At 39.4% G+C, this 16,564-nt stretch overlaps 1 protein-coding gene across 13 annotated transcripts in view; it reads right to left on the bottom strand.

Annotated features, from left to right (window-relative positions):
* DMD (dystrophin) overlaps positions 1-16,564 on the bottom strand; it is an 896,220-nt gene that overhangs the window by 46,110 nt on the left and 833,546 nt on the right. For all 13 annotated transcript variants that reach the window (XM_017733467.1, XM_017733459.1, XM_017733457.1 and 10 more), the window contains 4 exons: positions 14,473-14,674; positions 11,010-11,095; positions 8,214-8,371; positions 3-80 (listed from right to left, as the gene is read on the bottom strand). In XM_017733467.1, coding sequence (XP_017588956.1) covers positions 3-80; positions 8,214-8,371; positions 11,010-11,095; positions 14,473-14,674 — 524 coding nt within the window. The remainder of the gene's footprint in view (positions 1-2; positions 81-8,213; positions 8,372-11,009; positions 11,096-14,472; positions 14,675-16,564) is intronic.

Genomic DNA, 16,564 nt, shown 5'->3' with positions numbered 1-16,564 from the left:
CCCAGCCACACCATGGACTGTGGTTCCAGCCTCATCCAGTCCAGGAAAAGGGCTGCTTCAATCTCTGGTTTGTTGTTGGCCTGCAACACAAGGGGAAAAGTGACAGGGGCTGAGCACAACTGATCTGTCTATTCACCATCTAATAAACTGTTCAAGCTCTTTGTTTTTTGTCAGCTCCGTATCTCTTCTCTGCATATACACCAGCTTTTCCCCCAGTCCAACTACTCATTAAAAAAAATAAAATAAAAAAAAAAATCCCCAAGATCCTGCCTTCAAGCCAGGAACTGAAAACTATTATTAATATTTCACATCTCTCTTTCTCTTATTCCCTATTACATTAGACAGCACTACCATATCCTTTGTCACAGACAAAATCATCCACTTACAGGATCACCTTTGATGCCTGATCTCACATTCCCTGTCTCTCTTATCTCAGCCTGCATAGCACTGCTTCTCACCTATTTTAAAAACTTTTATCCAAGCCCTAAAAATTGCATATCTTTTGATCAAAATTCCTCTCTCCTTAACATCCTTCATTATCACACTGACCTTTCTTCATAATGCACATGTAAGAAAATAACTCAAATCCCTCTCAAGCCTGTTGTTGAACATGTAAACCCTCAGCCTCCTTAAATGCCTCAAACCCCCTCTTCTCACCAGATCTTCTTTAAATTTCCCATCACTGACTGCAAACACAATGCAGTTCTGTCCCACAAAATACAATCCTCATATTCCATTACATCCCACACTCATCTCTGCCAACAGCAGAAGAGCCTATGAATGCTTCACAGCAAACCCATTCCTCTGCTGCCTTCCCATCCCAACCAGTGTGACATTTCAGGTATCTCTTCCATGGTAACTTCAAGGCAGCTCAGCCACTGAGCCACATCCCATTGTGCCACCCACCATGCACGCCCCAAAAAATGATACATTGTCCCTACCCGGAGCACCCACAGTATGGAAAAAGAAAACAGAGACAAAACCCACAAGAAAACAGGGGACAATAGTGATCTCTGTGCATGGGCAGAGGTCACGCTGCACCAGCAGGCTGGACACTGCAAAGAACAGTGCAGAACAAAGGCAAGGAGCATCAAAAGGGATTTAAAGGAAAACAGTGGAATGACGGAGCCTGTGTTTACAGGAAACAGCTCTCCATCATGCAAGGTGTCACTAAACCTGCACAAAACTGGTCATCTGAGAACCTGGGAGATGGTTTCAGTGCTGAAAGCGAGGTGATGGATCAGGTGGAAACCTCAAGGGGCTCACGGGAGAGTGGGAGAAGGGAGGACGTGTCAGCACAAGGAACAGCCCAAGTGATGAAGAAGGATACCATCGTGCTCTGTTTCTCTAAACCATCACTACATGCTAATTCCAATTCCTCGAGACATTTCCTTCCATGCTACCCACAGCAACAGAATATTTATGGTCTGAATATATTTAAATCCTCTGTTTTCCCTTTTCTCTAGGCTTTCAAATACATCTCTCAGTGGGCCAGTCTTTTATATTTTAAACTTCACAAGGCTGACTGTTTTCCTTTGTGGCTCCAAATCTATTTGAAGCATTTAAATAAATAATAAGCATTAATGTATCATGTACATGAACCAAGATGAATATGGGATTGAGTACTGGGGATTTTTATGCTTGCTCTCAGTTATTTTTCCAGTTTCTCATGAAATCTGAGTTTAGTATAACCTAGCTAAAACCTTATTCCTTATATAAGGAATATACAAAATAACAATAATGCTAGCAATGAATTTTGATAAAGAAAATCACAACTGTTCTGCAGGACAGAGAGCTATAGGGAAAGCCAATCAGTTATAGTTTTGTTTTTTGTTTTCTTTTAAATCTAACACTGTTTATAACCTTGACAAACAAATTAACTGATCAATATGTGAAGGCTAAGAAAAATGCAGTCTCCCAGACAGAAACTCACAGAAAAGATACAGAATACAAACCCTGTAATATGCCTGAATAATGCATTGCATTAAAATTGACTTAAAATACTGTTGCAATACTTAATTTCATTAGAAACAAAGATTCTTGGTCAGAGCTTCCTTCTTGAGATGCTAGTTTGGGAAACCATATAATGACTCCTATGGCTACATTTGGGATCCATAAACATGGACTTCTAGTATAGTCATTAACATCCTTTTTTTGGTGTTTAGGGTAAAAACATCAAATCAGAGCATATCTACAATTATTCAGATAAAGTCCTTCACAATTTGATATTCACTAAAGGATTACATTAAATGGAATACACACCAAAACACTTCTGAAGACTTCTGCATTAAACCCTAGTTCTCTGTTTTTTCACGTAGCTACAGAATTTAGGAAGTTCCCCCCAAAATAAAAAGAGAAAATCAAAAGCACAATAAAGTCCAGTCAACACTGGCAAAAGAATTTGTTCAGAACAGTGAATACTGCCTTCTGCCACAGTACATCAGTGAATTCAGTCGAATTAAATTAATTCTGGAACTCCTAAGTGAAAGGCATGTTTATAAAATATGACCATCTATATATTCAGCTGGAAGGCAGGGCAATAAAGGGGCAGAGGAGAGGCTTTCTGTGACTCACTCAGGGATCCAGCTTCAGCCAGCAACTACACTGGCAAACCATTACCCTGCCTAGCAGACTACACTTTCTATACAGCGGTCCTCTAAGCCTCAAAAAAAAAAAAAAAAATTAAGAGGATCTCTTAATATACCATTCCTAATAGAAAAACATGAGGTGTATGGAAATGCTGCAGTGCAAGCTGCAGTCAGAATAAGAATGAGCCGCTCAAAGCACTGCTCTCCACTTGTAGCTGCTTTAAATTTGCAGGGAAAACGCTGCAGCAATGAAAGACTTTCTGTAACACCCAAAGATCTATTTTAATTTTACAGTCACTGTCAATTGCCAGCAGTCCCAATAGCTGCCTAGCCAGAGCTCCGTATGGCGGCTGTACAAAACCTGTGCTCAGAGAGATTAGGTGCATTAAAATGTATCAGAACTGGTTCTGAATTATATTACATGGAGATTTAAAGCCACGTGGAGAAAAGCTGGTCAGGGTCAGACACTATAGGACAGACACTTCTTGACTGCTCCCCGAGCTGCTATTACAATTTTTTAATAATCTCTAAATCCAGTAAGGCAGCAGCTGAAGATTTTACATACGGGAAAAAGGCTGAATTCATACAGTTCATATCTGAAGCAACAAGATCAAGCTGTAAAGAATATTAATGGTTCTTCTCTTGAACACATTTCTGTGCAACTCCCAATTTTTATGGTAATAACAGAGTGAATCATAAAGTAAAATTCATTAAGGCCTTTCCAGCTTACAAGTAACAATTTGTTATGGAGGACATTCAAATTCATTATGTTCCAGACATCTGTTTTTCAGTATTTATTTTGCAGAAACAATGGAGGAATAGGAAGTTGGGTGGTACTAGCATCTTTATGCAATACTTGGGAGATGAGTTTTTTGTTCTTCCCTCCCTCTTCCTCCAGCTAGTAGTTGAAAAAATATTCTATGCTATATTAACTTTATCTGTCCATAATAGGAAATTTGCTCCAAAATACAGTTGGAATTTTACATGAACAATGTGGTATGTTTTTGGACTGAGTCAGATAATACAGCAGAAATTTTGGATAACATTTCTGATTAGCTATATTCTGTTTATGCAGTGTAGGAAATTGACCAGAAATAAATTAACATTGTTAATTTAATGATGTTTTTCATCCCAGGTGGAAAGCTTTACATTAGCAAATATTGGCTTGGACAAACCAAACTGAGGGATGGGATTCTTATGACTTGTTAAAGTTTAAAAATGCACAGCAGCCAGTAACAGCAACCCTGTCTCCCCAGAGTCAGACCTAACCCTGTTCACCCTCGTCTTCCACTCCTGTATTACATTGGATTGCACTGACTACGCCAATCAATGTTTTTAGTGTTGTGGCAAAGAATAATAAAATAAAAGAACATGAACCCAGAACTGAATTGGTGTAGTTTTATATCATCCACACTTGAACACCATCTTCCTGATCCCCATCCCCTAAACCATTTTAAAATAGCTCTTGAAAGCAGTTCACTTGTAGGACTCCTCAAGACTGACTCCAAAGTCAGGCACAGATTCACAAAATCCTCCTGAAATGAAACCAGCATTGCTGTTTTATGACATTTACAGCACAGCAGCTTGAGGAAGGATTTGCTAGTTCCCTTTGGCCAGCTCTCTCTTGTCAGAGCCAGAAGCAGAAGCAATACCCTATGAATAAAAACAAGGGCTGCCTGAATCTCTTAAAAGAGATCGAGCCCCTCAACAGCAATACTGCACTTGAAACTTATTTTCATATAGACTTGTATATATAACTATATATAGTTATTTGTACACAGTACTGGTATTTCCTAACTGCTCAAAAAATAAAAGCAATAAACAATGCCTCAAGAAACAACTGTCCAACCAATTCAAATCACAGCATTTATGGCCAAAGTCACTTTTAGGATCCTGGACTAGGATTTGTAACACCCAAACGCCACCTAAAAGGACTAACAGCTCTATTTTGGATTTTATTTGCCTGAGTAAATACACCAGATTTGGACACACTTCAGTGGTTTTAGAAAGCAGGCTGATCTTGCCTTACCAGTGGTCAAGTACAAATCTAATGATGAAGACGAGACAACACAGAATATTAAAATACTTTGCTTCACCAAAATGAAGCAAAACAAGGGTTAAAATACATGTACGAGTTAACTGCACATATTTTACTACTCCTTAGCGTCATCTGTTATAGTTTTTAAAATCAAGTACTCTAATTCAAGTGTATCCTTGAAAGAAAGCATACTTAAAGGAGTTTATAACCAAGAAACAACTATCCAACATTTTACTGAGAAATGGCAAGGGACAATTTCATCTGAGCTGCACTCTGCTCTCTCATCACATTTCTTCAAAGTCCCAATGTCACAGTAACTCATCCAAGGCAGTGATGTGAATTTCTAGGTCCTGTTTACACTATATGAGGAAAGCATATTAATAATTTTCCACTGTGATTAAAAACCATGTGTCCTTCAGTCGATATCATTTCCCTATCCTGTTTACTTAAAAAACGTACCCATCAGAGAACTAAAAGGAAAGTCCTTTCACACTGCAGCAACACTGAATTCACTCAATTTTTCATGGATCTATAGATTGCTTTGATGCATTCAGAGCTTAAGCAGAACGATACAGTCTTCGAGTGGTCACTGGATTAAGCTCTTTGCTCTCTAAACTTTAAAGTATTTTTTCTTTAAAATCTCAAAGCAGAAATTACATACCCCTGCCCCAAATAGGAAAGGTGAGTCCCATCATATCCTTCCCCTCCCAAGAACTTCTACCAGCACCGTCCCACAAATGAAAAAAGCTATGGAAAGCACAAGTCAGTGCTGGGAGGGGTGAGAGGTAGTAGGACTGGAGCAGCAGCCTCGGGAGAAGGAGACCCAATTCTCAGGAGCAGAGGTGTGCAGGGCTGGGCTCCTCCCTGCCCAAACCTCATTCTCAAGGACTCACTCTTCAAAAAGCAGCAGAGATTTCCTTTGTTATCACTGGGAACAGTAAACATCCCCTTTTTTCCTGCTGCTGTGCAGACAGACAAGGCCGTTGCCAGGGCACCTAACCTAAGGGAGCTGGGAGAACCATTTCTGAAGCACACAATTGTTGCAACTCTGACATGACTGCAATTATATTGCTGGCTTATCATCACCAGAAAGAAGGAAGAAAAAAGGGAAGAGAAAAACAAAACTAAAGAAAAAGCATTCCTCAACGTGGGCGTACAAAGAAAGACTTAAATTAGTTCCCATGCAGTAATGTAAACTATGAACCCTCACAACTCTCGCTCCAGTTAAGGGAGGCTGCTGGGAGCAGCAGTACTCCCTCGCAGGCCAGCTTTTCCAGGCCAATTTCCTGGGCTGCTCTGTGTTCCTCCCCACCAGCATTTCTGTGCTTTCCTCCAGCCTGTGGATCCTGGAGCCCACCATCCTACACGGAAAGGATGTCTCTGTGTTCCCCTTCTCCCTTTCTCAAGGAAAGTTCTTATCTCTTTCCCCATCTCCATTCCTGGCTGCTCCTTTCTTTCATGCCTCATTCTACCCAGCCTTTTCATTTATCACTTCTATTCTTACTGCTGTTCTTACTGTCATTCCCTAAGAGTCCTTATTTTCCACTCCTTAATTCCTTCTCCCTTGCCTTCATTAGGGCTTTCCCTATGTTTGGATTTCTGCTCCTCTCCCCAGGACTCTATTTCTCCTCCTCATCTCAACCTCCCTCCCCCTTTCTGTGCCTCCTAGAAGATTGTCTGTTCTGCTGCAGCCCAGGTTGGAAACCACCTTTGCACTTGGAGAGTTAAAATGAAGCTTCATCCAGAGGAAAAAAGAGAGGATGACATTCCTTTTATTGCAGGTAAGAAGAAAATCTATTTTTCAGTGCAGGTAAGAGAAGGAAACCTCAGGTTTTCTGATGTTCTGATTTCTGAGCATACCAAAGGTTGTGTCCAGCTGTGCTTGGGCTATTCCCAAATATGCCAGCAGCTGGATAAGGTACAACGTTCAGCCTGCTGGCATGTCTTCATTTCTAATGACAATGTTGCTAACTCATTTTGTTCAAATAAACAGGTATTACAAAATCCAGAACCACAGAATAAGCTGAGTTGGAATGGACCCACAAGAATCACTGAGTCCAACTCCCAGCCCTGCACAGGACCATCCACAAAAGTCTTCTTCCTACTTTAAAAAAACAGGCTTGGTGTGTTTCATCACTATGATTTTTATTGTTTTATTCCTAGTATAAACACAGAGAATGGCAGCCCCCTTTCAAAAAACCTATGATTTTGCCAGATTCCGAGGTCACCTTCCTTATCAGTTTTTCAACAGTGTTCTAAAGTGCTGTTGACATTCACTTGGGAAAACGACAGAATCCAGTGAGTCCTAATTTCTGAGGAAGGTCATTTGCACAAAATTTTGACCATGAATTTGCTGCAGCATCATTTTGTGTTTGTGTCAATTGAAAGCCCAACATGGAACTCAAGGCTTGAAAGTACCAGCGAGGTCTAACACAGCTATAAACATTACAGTCCACAGTTTATGAGCATGGGTTATCCACCCACGACACAGCCCTATAAAACATTCATTCTAAAATGGCATCTAATACAGATTAGAATAATAAAAGGTCAAGACATGAATGACAGAAACAGTAAAATGTGAATCCTGTAGAATTAATCTGTTAAAAGAAATGTGAAAAATACAGAAAGCAAATGTCCCATCACAACTGAAGTTTGTGGTGATCTTAGAATTAGATTCTTTTCACAGTCATTGTGTGTAAGCAGTCTACTTCCAAGCATTAATATTCATTGAAAACACTTGCTGTGTTTTGCTTACTACAGAACTGAAACTACTACATAATGAAACTTGAGCAGCAGGCAAAAAAGTCAACAACTCCCCCCTTCTCCAAGCAAACAAAAAAATCCCTCAGGGACAGTGAGGAGATGGGAAAAGAGCTTTCTTCCATTGTAATGTAGAAGATGCATTTAGAGTTAATCACAGACCATACATTACCTCCCCTCCTCTACCTTTTCATTAAGCAGCTGTCTTCATCTTGTGCATTCTGCTGGTAGTTATGATAAGGATGAATAATTCCCTTAACTCTCTTCCTCCCCAGATTAAATAATTTACAAGTTTGAAAAGAGCCTGCAGTTTTCTGTGTATTCCTCAACAGACAGGACATGAATTCTTTCAGAACTCTTTAAAAAATTGGCATTATCCATTCAAGGAGTGGAAGGAGCTCATCGAGCACTCCTCGCCCCTAGACAGCACTGGAGGGAGTCGCCTATTGCTCCCCTGGGCACCTGGCTGTCACTGGCAGGTACATGCCCAAAATTCAGATTAACCACTGCTGTTCACCCACATGGCAGCAATAAACAGTTATCAACTGCTGGCAATAGGAAACTGTAAAACCAGGAGCTGCCGCAACAAAGACTTAAAACTGTTTGGAGGGTTCAGTTCCAACAGAAGCCCCAATGACAATTATCTGCTGCCTGAAATAATTCAAATACCCCTCATGAATGGAACAGTTTAATGCACTGATGGCCACTATCATCACACGACCCACAGTACCCCAATCCTCATCCCAGATTTCAATCCTCAGAAGTACGGGAGAGCTCAGAACAAAATACCAATCGGAAAATTCACAGTGAGCAAAACACGAACTTACAAACTGGAAGCAGCTTCTGACGCTCGGCTCGATGTTGCTGCCCCCGAAGGAGGCCACCTCCCCCAGCTGCCGCGGGATCTGGATGGAGTCGTGCAGCAACAGCCCCAGCCGGCGCTGGTCACAGAAGCCAGTGGAACTTGCCACTTGTTTGAACAGGTCTGGAAGAAGGAAAAGGACACCAGAGGTCAAGCATCGCTACCAGGATGCGGCAAACAGCCCAGATTTGCATCGTTTCCAAGGCCTGCAGGTGCGGTCAGCAGCCCTGGTGGACATGAGTACAAATATGACCTCAATCTGGCTGCTTCTTTTCCCAAAAACACTGGGGGTTCTCTGTGAAATGGAAGTCTAGTGGTAATTTTTAATAGCATTACTGGCTTGTACCTGGGAAGAAAGGCCGCTCTAACACAGAACCTGTGTCATTACTGATAATGGATGCAGTGACTCTGTAACAGAGCTAACTGAACAGCAGGATCTTCATGCCACAACACAGATGTCTTAAAAATAATGTTTAACGATAAAATAATTTCATACAACATAGAGCACCTTTTTAAGTCTTAGCAATAAACATACAACTCAGAGAATCCATTTCTCTTCCAGATGAGTTAAAATGATAAAAAAGAGCTCACTTTGATGTATCATGATTTTTTAATTCAAGAGAATTTCTAAAATAAAATAAAAAAATTACAGTACGACAGAACCTGCCATCCATCAGAAATTTTAATATCATATTAATTTTTTGCTTCTGAAGTTAAATGTCACTTGAAGCCATGTTCTGTTACTGCAACATTCTGGAAAAGAATCCTTACAGGACAGAATTATTATCCCACCATAAGCTCAATTTAATTTGGTGGGAATTAGTTATACCATGTATATATTGAGGAGGTTACAGAATTCATAATAAAAAAAAATACAGGTTATCATTAAATGAAGTATTTATTTGGCAACATCTCTGTTGACAATATATTACCTGAATAAATCCTCCTTACTTTTCAACAGTTTAAAAAAAAAGGAAGAGCCAAATAAGACTAGAATAAAATAATAGTCTTTTTTTTGGAGTCACTTTAATATTTCACCCAACACCAGGGATACAATTATAAAGGTGCTTCAGTACTGCTCGAGATGACTTTCCTAGCACTGCTTTGAGACCTGTTTTCTTCCAAAGGAATAAAGGAACAGATAGAGAAAGGATTATCTTTTAATTACATGAATTTCACTCTTGCAAAGTCTAGTTTTATAATGAATAATTCTGAGATGAATCCTTCCATCACCTCTGCAAGCCTTAAGACTTGAGCTCCGGCACAACCAACTCTGCAGCTCTGCTGCACAAATGAGACAAAAAAATTGTAAGGGGTGCAAGTCATTGCATACTTGCAGCAATACTAATGGCAACTGCACTATGACCTCAGCATGGATGGCAAAGCCAGACCACAGCATGACAGACACAATTCCTTCCTCTCCCACAGCTATTCAGCTTCCATTTCCCTGTCATTAAAACATTAAGTGTCCTCAGCAACGTTATAGGGCACTTAATAGGTTGTGCATTACCATGCACACACAGTGCAGGAGAATCTAAACTATGAATAGATGTTTTCCTTTAAAAATTTGATAACCTTCGATGAAATATCATTTTGAAAAGTATCTGTACTGAGTAATTTTCTTAAAAGATTTTCTGAATACTTTTTCTTAACACCCACATGAAACATCTAGAAATCTAAACTGTGACATTCATTGTGATGGCCCTAAAATATGATCCAATTACACACAGTCATGCACAGACCCCGCTGTTGGTACTGTCTGTTTTCTCTTTAGAGTTCTGCAGCTTGCATTAGTAGAGAATAAAATGATAACAACTGATGAAGAAGTGCTATGGTATTGGGTCAAACCCTAAAGGCTGGGTTTTCAGTGGTATTTTTAAGTGCATGAATGAGTGATACCAGTTAATTCAACAAGAAAGTTACTCTTGAGAACTACTTTTATCAGTAGTTCTTTTCTGGATCCTAGTCTCATTAGTGAACTGATTCATTTGTCAGGTAAAACTAAGGCTGCAAGTGGAATTTTTTCAAGTATTTCCTCTCTTAAAATACGCAAAAGCCGCACACCTTTAATATTTACTTAAATTTATTTATTAAAATCTATTTATTTAACGGTAGCAACTATATTTAAACACAGTGTACATAATAAGACTGACCACTATGCGGGAATCATTTTAAAAAGTTAATATATTTGAAAATAGTGTAATGCAAGTGTCCTGTAGACATGCATTTTTGTGTACAACGGTGTGCTCAACCAGTGGTCTCCAAAGGGGTTCTTGTGCCTCAGGGAGTGCTCAAGACAATCCATTAGGATGCAGTAAAGAAATACTTTTTGTACAGTTAATAGATTCAATTGAAAGTTTCAAAATAGTGTTTATTTAATCTTTATCAAAATAGTGTTTATTTAATCTTTATCACATCCTTTCTAATGTTCTACTTTTGGTATGTCTTATAATGTCAAAAATATATTAGTACAGTGGTACATGTACATAATTTATAAATAGACATACATCTATTGGAGGTGAGTGCTCAAAATTATTTTCACTGGGAGGGGTGTGAATAAAAATGTTTGGCAACCACTGTGTTAAACTACCTAAAACTACAGAGAGCAAATAACTTAAAAGTACAAGGTGAAACAAGTTAACACACTTTGCATCTGCAATATCTAAAATAATGTCTCTGTATGCTATTTAAATGTTTATTCAAGAAATAAACAGGAGGAATAAAACAGGAATACAAACATAAGGTAATTACATCAACTTACATCTATATTTATCTTCCAGGTGTGCTTTACAAAGGGATACAACACCAGTTTTGAAAGATAAGACACGGATCCTTCCTGTTCGACCCCTAATGGAAAAGAAACATTGGTTGATAATACAATCCATTCATGTCATAATTTGTTTACGATAACCAAGTTCACTGCAGTACTGTAGTCTTTATAAATTAAATCTCACAGAGAACACTCAAGCTGGATGGTTATTAGTTAAGCTAGAAATGAAAAAAAATCACATTACTGTGGCTTCACAGGCGCAGCTGAACTGGACTGTGCTGTTGTATCAATTCTACCAGAAGCAGTCTCAACTGGAAATAATTACCCATCTCCTTTTTTTATGAAAAAAGTGAGTAAAGGGTCTTTACACTATGCTTATTTTAACAGGCTTCTCTATGAACTGCTGCTGAGTGATTCTCAGAGATGAGGTCCCTGACAGAACAACACACCAGCCCTTTTGCCAATGACAATATAGCTTTAGTTTCACCAGAAATCTGATGTAGCACTCGTTTTTAGAAAGTCTTTCTTACTGTCTGTCAGCCCTGCCCTGACTTGTCTGAAAAGGCAACAGCAAGCCAAGCATGAAAAAGCAGCCTCTGCCAGCAGTGTGCAGCGACAGAGACACTTGTAATATGCTCAGGTGAATGATAAAAGCTTGCCTAGAAATCATGGCAAGGCAGGCAGGCTGTACAGTTATGCCATTAACACCTTGGTGTGGTTTCTGCACTCCTCCTCGCAGCACTCAAACCTCTCCTGTGCAGTGCCAAGGAGCTGGGACACTCCAATCAGCCCCTGCTGCCTGTCAGCCTCCCCCTCACGCTCACTCCTGCCTTGTAACGTGCCCACGCTACTACTTCTGCTTTTTAATATGACAGCAAGAACAACATCCTCCTCTGAGCTGCAGGCAACGCAGTGACAAACCTTCACATCTTCTCTCAGTCATCTGCTTTAACTCAATTTACTTCCAGTTGCTAGCTTCCCCTCCAGACTTTTGTTTCTGATAGCATTTCAAATATGTAACATCTATTGCAAACGAAGACTTACACAAAACAGGAAGCTAATGCCTAAACCAAACATTTTTGAAGCAGAGCCTTTTTAACAGCTTTGAAGCATCACCAGTAAGACCCCCACTGGGAATAAGATAAATCATGTAGAGGCAGGCCATGGTCATGCATAAGGCTGCACCCTAGGTAAAGATGCATGTGGTATTTTAAATCCTATGAAGGCGCTGAGGAGCCAGCAGTGCTCATTTACCCACACATCTCCCCTGCAAACCGTATAAAAAGTACAGACAGAAACCAGTGGACAGAGCCAAATTTAGAATTTGCAACTTTTTATTAAAGAATCTTGTGTTTTTCATCACGAATAAGCATTTGTAGTTTACCTATGCTTTCCATACTCTGGTCCTCTTACTCCTCTCCCTCAAATCTTTTCCAAATTAATTATCATCTGTGCCCTGAGAAACTCCTCCTGATGAATACCAGGCTCATGAAAATTATACAAGAGAAGACTATAGAATGATGATTGCTCTGCAAGGCAATTAAATTGAAACTTGTACGAATCATGAGTTGTTCAGTTCACTCTCCTCTCCTCCCAAGTCAAACCAATAATTTAGCATGCTACTGCAAATGAGCATGAGTGACTGATCAATTAAAACAAATCCGAAACGTGCAGGATTTGCAGAGCTGTACCCATAATTAGATCAGTCATTGACTGTGAATTTGATTAATATCTTTACAAACGACAGTTTTCAATTATAAGAAAAGTAAAGATTCAGTACATTTAATTAAATGTCTCCGGCAGCGCTGTGCACTTTGGTTGATCTCTGCCTATTAAGCTTACAATGAAAACTAAACACACGTAACCCCAAGGTCACCTCTCTTACCAGTGTAATTCAAACTTGAATTTTGGGAAAATAGCTACAAGCTTTCCTCACACATAAAACACCTCTGTGTTTCATTGTGCTCTGCAATACGCAGTTCCCTAGCATACCTAGGGAATTGTCTAGAAGCAGATAATTATAATTTCTAATGTTGTACTTGCAGCACAGTGCAACATAAAGAAAACTAGACTGGACGTGACAAATCTAAACTGGACAGTTCAGCTTAGGACCAGCCTGTGGAATGACCTTTAGTTCCCTCTCTGCCTCTAATGTGACTGATACAGATTAATATCCATTAATATCCAGCATATCTCTTTTGTTTTCACTAACTGGGAGTCTTTGTCTGTATGTTATTTATGGTTGATGGTAACTAAGAACTCTGCTCTGTGAAAGCCAAAGCAGACTAAAGAAATAAAACCTGGCTCTTGAATGAATACAGCACCATTCCTAGTACTGGTATGCTACAAGAAATATAATGTGATCTGGGTAGTCCACTTCACAGGATACTGCAGCTGCTGCAAAGGATGTCACAAACAACCGACTTATTGGAGGTGATCCTGCAGAAAGACAGGATCTGAACAAATCTCTACTTTTCTTTGCAGGTAATCACTGAAGCTTCACTGCTGTAATAAAGGGTGGATGGAAGAACAATGTTATGGCCCTTCAGTATGGTTCAAAGTGTCAATGGAAATACAGTAGTTGTCCCATGACCTCCCAATTCGATAGGCAAATGTTTATTCTGCCACAGTAATGAGCACGTCTGGTTGAGAGTGGCTGATAAAAACCTTAAAAACACAAAATACTTCCAACTGACTTTTTTAAAATAAAATTCAACAAATACAAATATAATGGCTTATTCTTAAATGAGCTTACAAACATATGTTGGAATTTGCCTAGGCATTATGAGCAGCATCATTAACCCACTTAAAAGGAATACTCATAAATTTTCTTCAGGTATATTTAGTCTGTTGTATTTATACTTATGGTACACTTTTTAAAATTAAATTTTGAATTAAGTATTTCTCAAATCTTCTTACAGCTAAGGGTTGTAAGCACATTAGACAAGATAATGAACCTCTTCCATCTTTGAAAAAGAATGACAGATTGAAAGCTACAGAAAACTGACATATTTGAAAACGTTTAACATCCAGAGGTACAGACAGGCAAGAGTTTATATGGTGTTCATTCTGTTGCTTCTTGATAATTCTCTTGAACTTCTTTATCAAAATAAATTAAAAGACCAATTAAAGCCATGACTTACTGTGGACAGACACACAGTCACAGAACTGGTCTGAATGCAAAAATCTGCTTAAAAAGTTCTGTTTTCCAGCTCTCCCATTGCTTAGCTTAATAAATCTAGGATTGTAAGCCTAACCAAGGGCTGTACAGATTCAGCTAAATGCAGCCATTAAACCATTAGGTTTATTAAACTTTCACTTCAACTACTCTTTTTTTCAGCTCCAAGCCACCCATGCTGTAATGAGGCAGACAGCTTGTTACACCTTCCCCCTCCCCTTCTGCTACTGGGAAAGCTCCTGGAGCTTTCCCATGTCCTGAGTCCCCCATACATACGTGTCGTAGACATTCAGAAGCCAGTTGAGGCACATGTCCACGCAAAGGGGAACGTTGACCAGGTTATTGTGCTCTTGCTCCAGTCGATCATAAATGGTGGTCAGGCAGTTAATGATCTGCAGAATATCCATTGGCTGGTCGTTTTGTTTGAGGTTGTGCTGGTCCAAGGCATCACATGCAGCAGACAGACTCAGGAGATCCACTGTTGGAAGAAAAAAATACACCACCATAGAGACTGAAGAGAAACGTAAAATGTCTTCTCAAAGTCACGTGCAAGACTGGTTTCAGGACTCCTACAGATGCACTGTTATTCAACTGTGGCCTTAGAAACCAGTGTGTATCTGTTCCATTCTTAGCTGTAAAGTACTTATTATGCTCTTTGGTCCTATGGAAATATTACACATAAATTACTATGCAAGTAAAAATTACGTATTTCACACTTTATGTTCCTACAGATACGCTAATATTTGATTACTGCATTCACCACATGTGCTGTCACCACAGCACAGGTCATCAGCTTTCCTGAGATGTGTTGCCCCATTTCCTAGAGAAGTCAAGCAATCTTAACTGAACCAAACTCCACAAGGAATATGCAAACAAATCAGAACTGAACTGTGATTAACCTCTCTGTTACTTTTTCGCTAGTGAGGACAGGGAAGAGAAGGTTCTGGAAACACTAAATGGCCTATTTCAACATTTATTAATTAAATGTAGCAATTTTTATCTCTGAAGAGCATGTATATTTATAAATACCTCTATGGCATTATAGAGTAAGACATGTTTAAACTTATCAGTCAACATGCAACAGAGCTTTTTGTCACAGACACTTAAAACTTGATTTTGTTCTAATTTAAGTCAGTTGCATTTTGAAATTTGAATGTCCAGGGCAAAACTGAACTTCCCTTTCTCAGCTCAGCCTCTGCAAACTAGTATCACCAAGCAGCATCACACTTAGGGGGACATGAAATTATGGGATGTTGGTTTATGAAGTAAGGCAGGAATAAGAACAAAAGGAATCAGAAAAATGAGATGCTTGATGACGACCTTCCAGCTGCCACAGGAAAACCCTTTGTATCTCCTTGCAGTGAATTTCCAGGGTGTGAGCAATGGGGATGTTAAAGTGCAGATGCTGTTAATCCTGCTCATGCCAGGAGCAGTCACAAAGTGCAGCACAATGCAGTATGACCCAAGGGAGTAGCATCTGGTCCAAAATGAACTGCCCAAAATCATCCAGGAAATTCTTCACAAAACTGGAAAATGAACTGACTCAACTGCAAGACCAGTTTTTCTCTCACTGGAATAAAAAATGTGCTTTCTTGAGTTCTGGTAAGCAACATCTCTTCATAACGTCAAAAAACCTCCATGATGTGCAGAGGCTAAATGCAGAACACCATACAAGAATTTTTTTAGAACTTGATCCTGTTTAAGGGCCCATTTGGCAAATTCACACTTGAGTATCCTATTTCATCCAGGATGAAACTTCCCCTTTGATGTCCTAGTGGGAGATGAGAAATACTTTAATGGCCCACAGGGCGGCTTCACAATGCTGCTTGGACAGTACACTGGGATTTAAATAATTGCTAGAAGAATTCCAAGAGGATACATTTCATTGGAAATCAATAGCGACTTCTGCTACTAAATCCCTTACGCACTTCTGAAAATTTAATCCTCTGGGCCTAACATACCTAGTTCTAGAGTGATTAAGGAAACCTTGGAACGCTCTCCCTATTGTTACACCAAGAAATTTAACTTTGACTCTATGATTTTGTGCAGGGTTTTACTGGAGTTTTAGTTTTTTTCACATTAGCATACAGACATTTATTAAAATAAAATATTTTGGAATATTACATTTAACCTACTAGCATAAAAAATATAGCTATTTTAATGTCAGTTATATACTGCAAAAGCATCGGACCCATTCCTGAGTGTCTCAGAAAGATGCTTTTCTTCTAAGAATTCATTAGTCAAACTGAAAATAGAGCACAGCCCTCCCAACACCTGTAACTCCGAGCTTTAAGCTGAACTCTCAGTTCCTTTGAGACTACGAATCAACGGTAATTAAATGAACCCCTCAGGCATCTGAGTGGCAGCA

This window comes from Corvus brachyrhynchos, unplaced genomic scaffold (genome assembly GCF_000691975.1).
Source record: "Corvus brachyrhynchos isolate BGI_N302 unplaced genomic scaffold, ASM69197v1 scaffold34, whole genome shotgun sequence".
In the NCBI taxonomy this organism is placed as follows: Eukaryota; Metazoa; Chordata; class Aves; order Passeriformes; family Corvidae; genus Corvus; species Corvus brachyrhynchos.
Note: the sequence above shows the minus strand (reverse complement) of the source record. Positions and strands in the feature narration are given on the sequence as shown.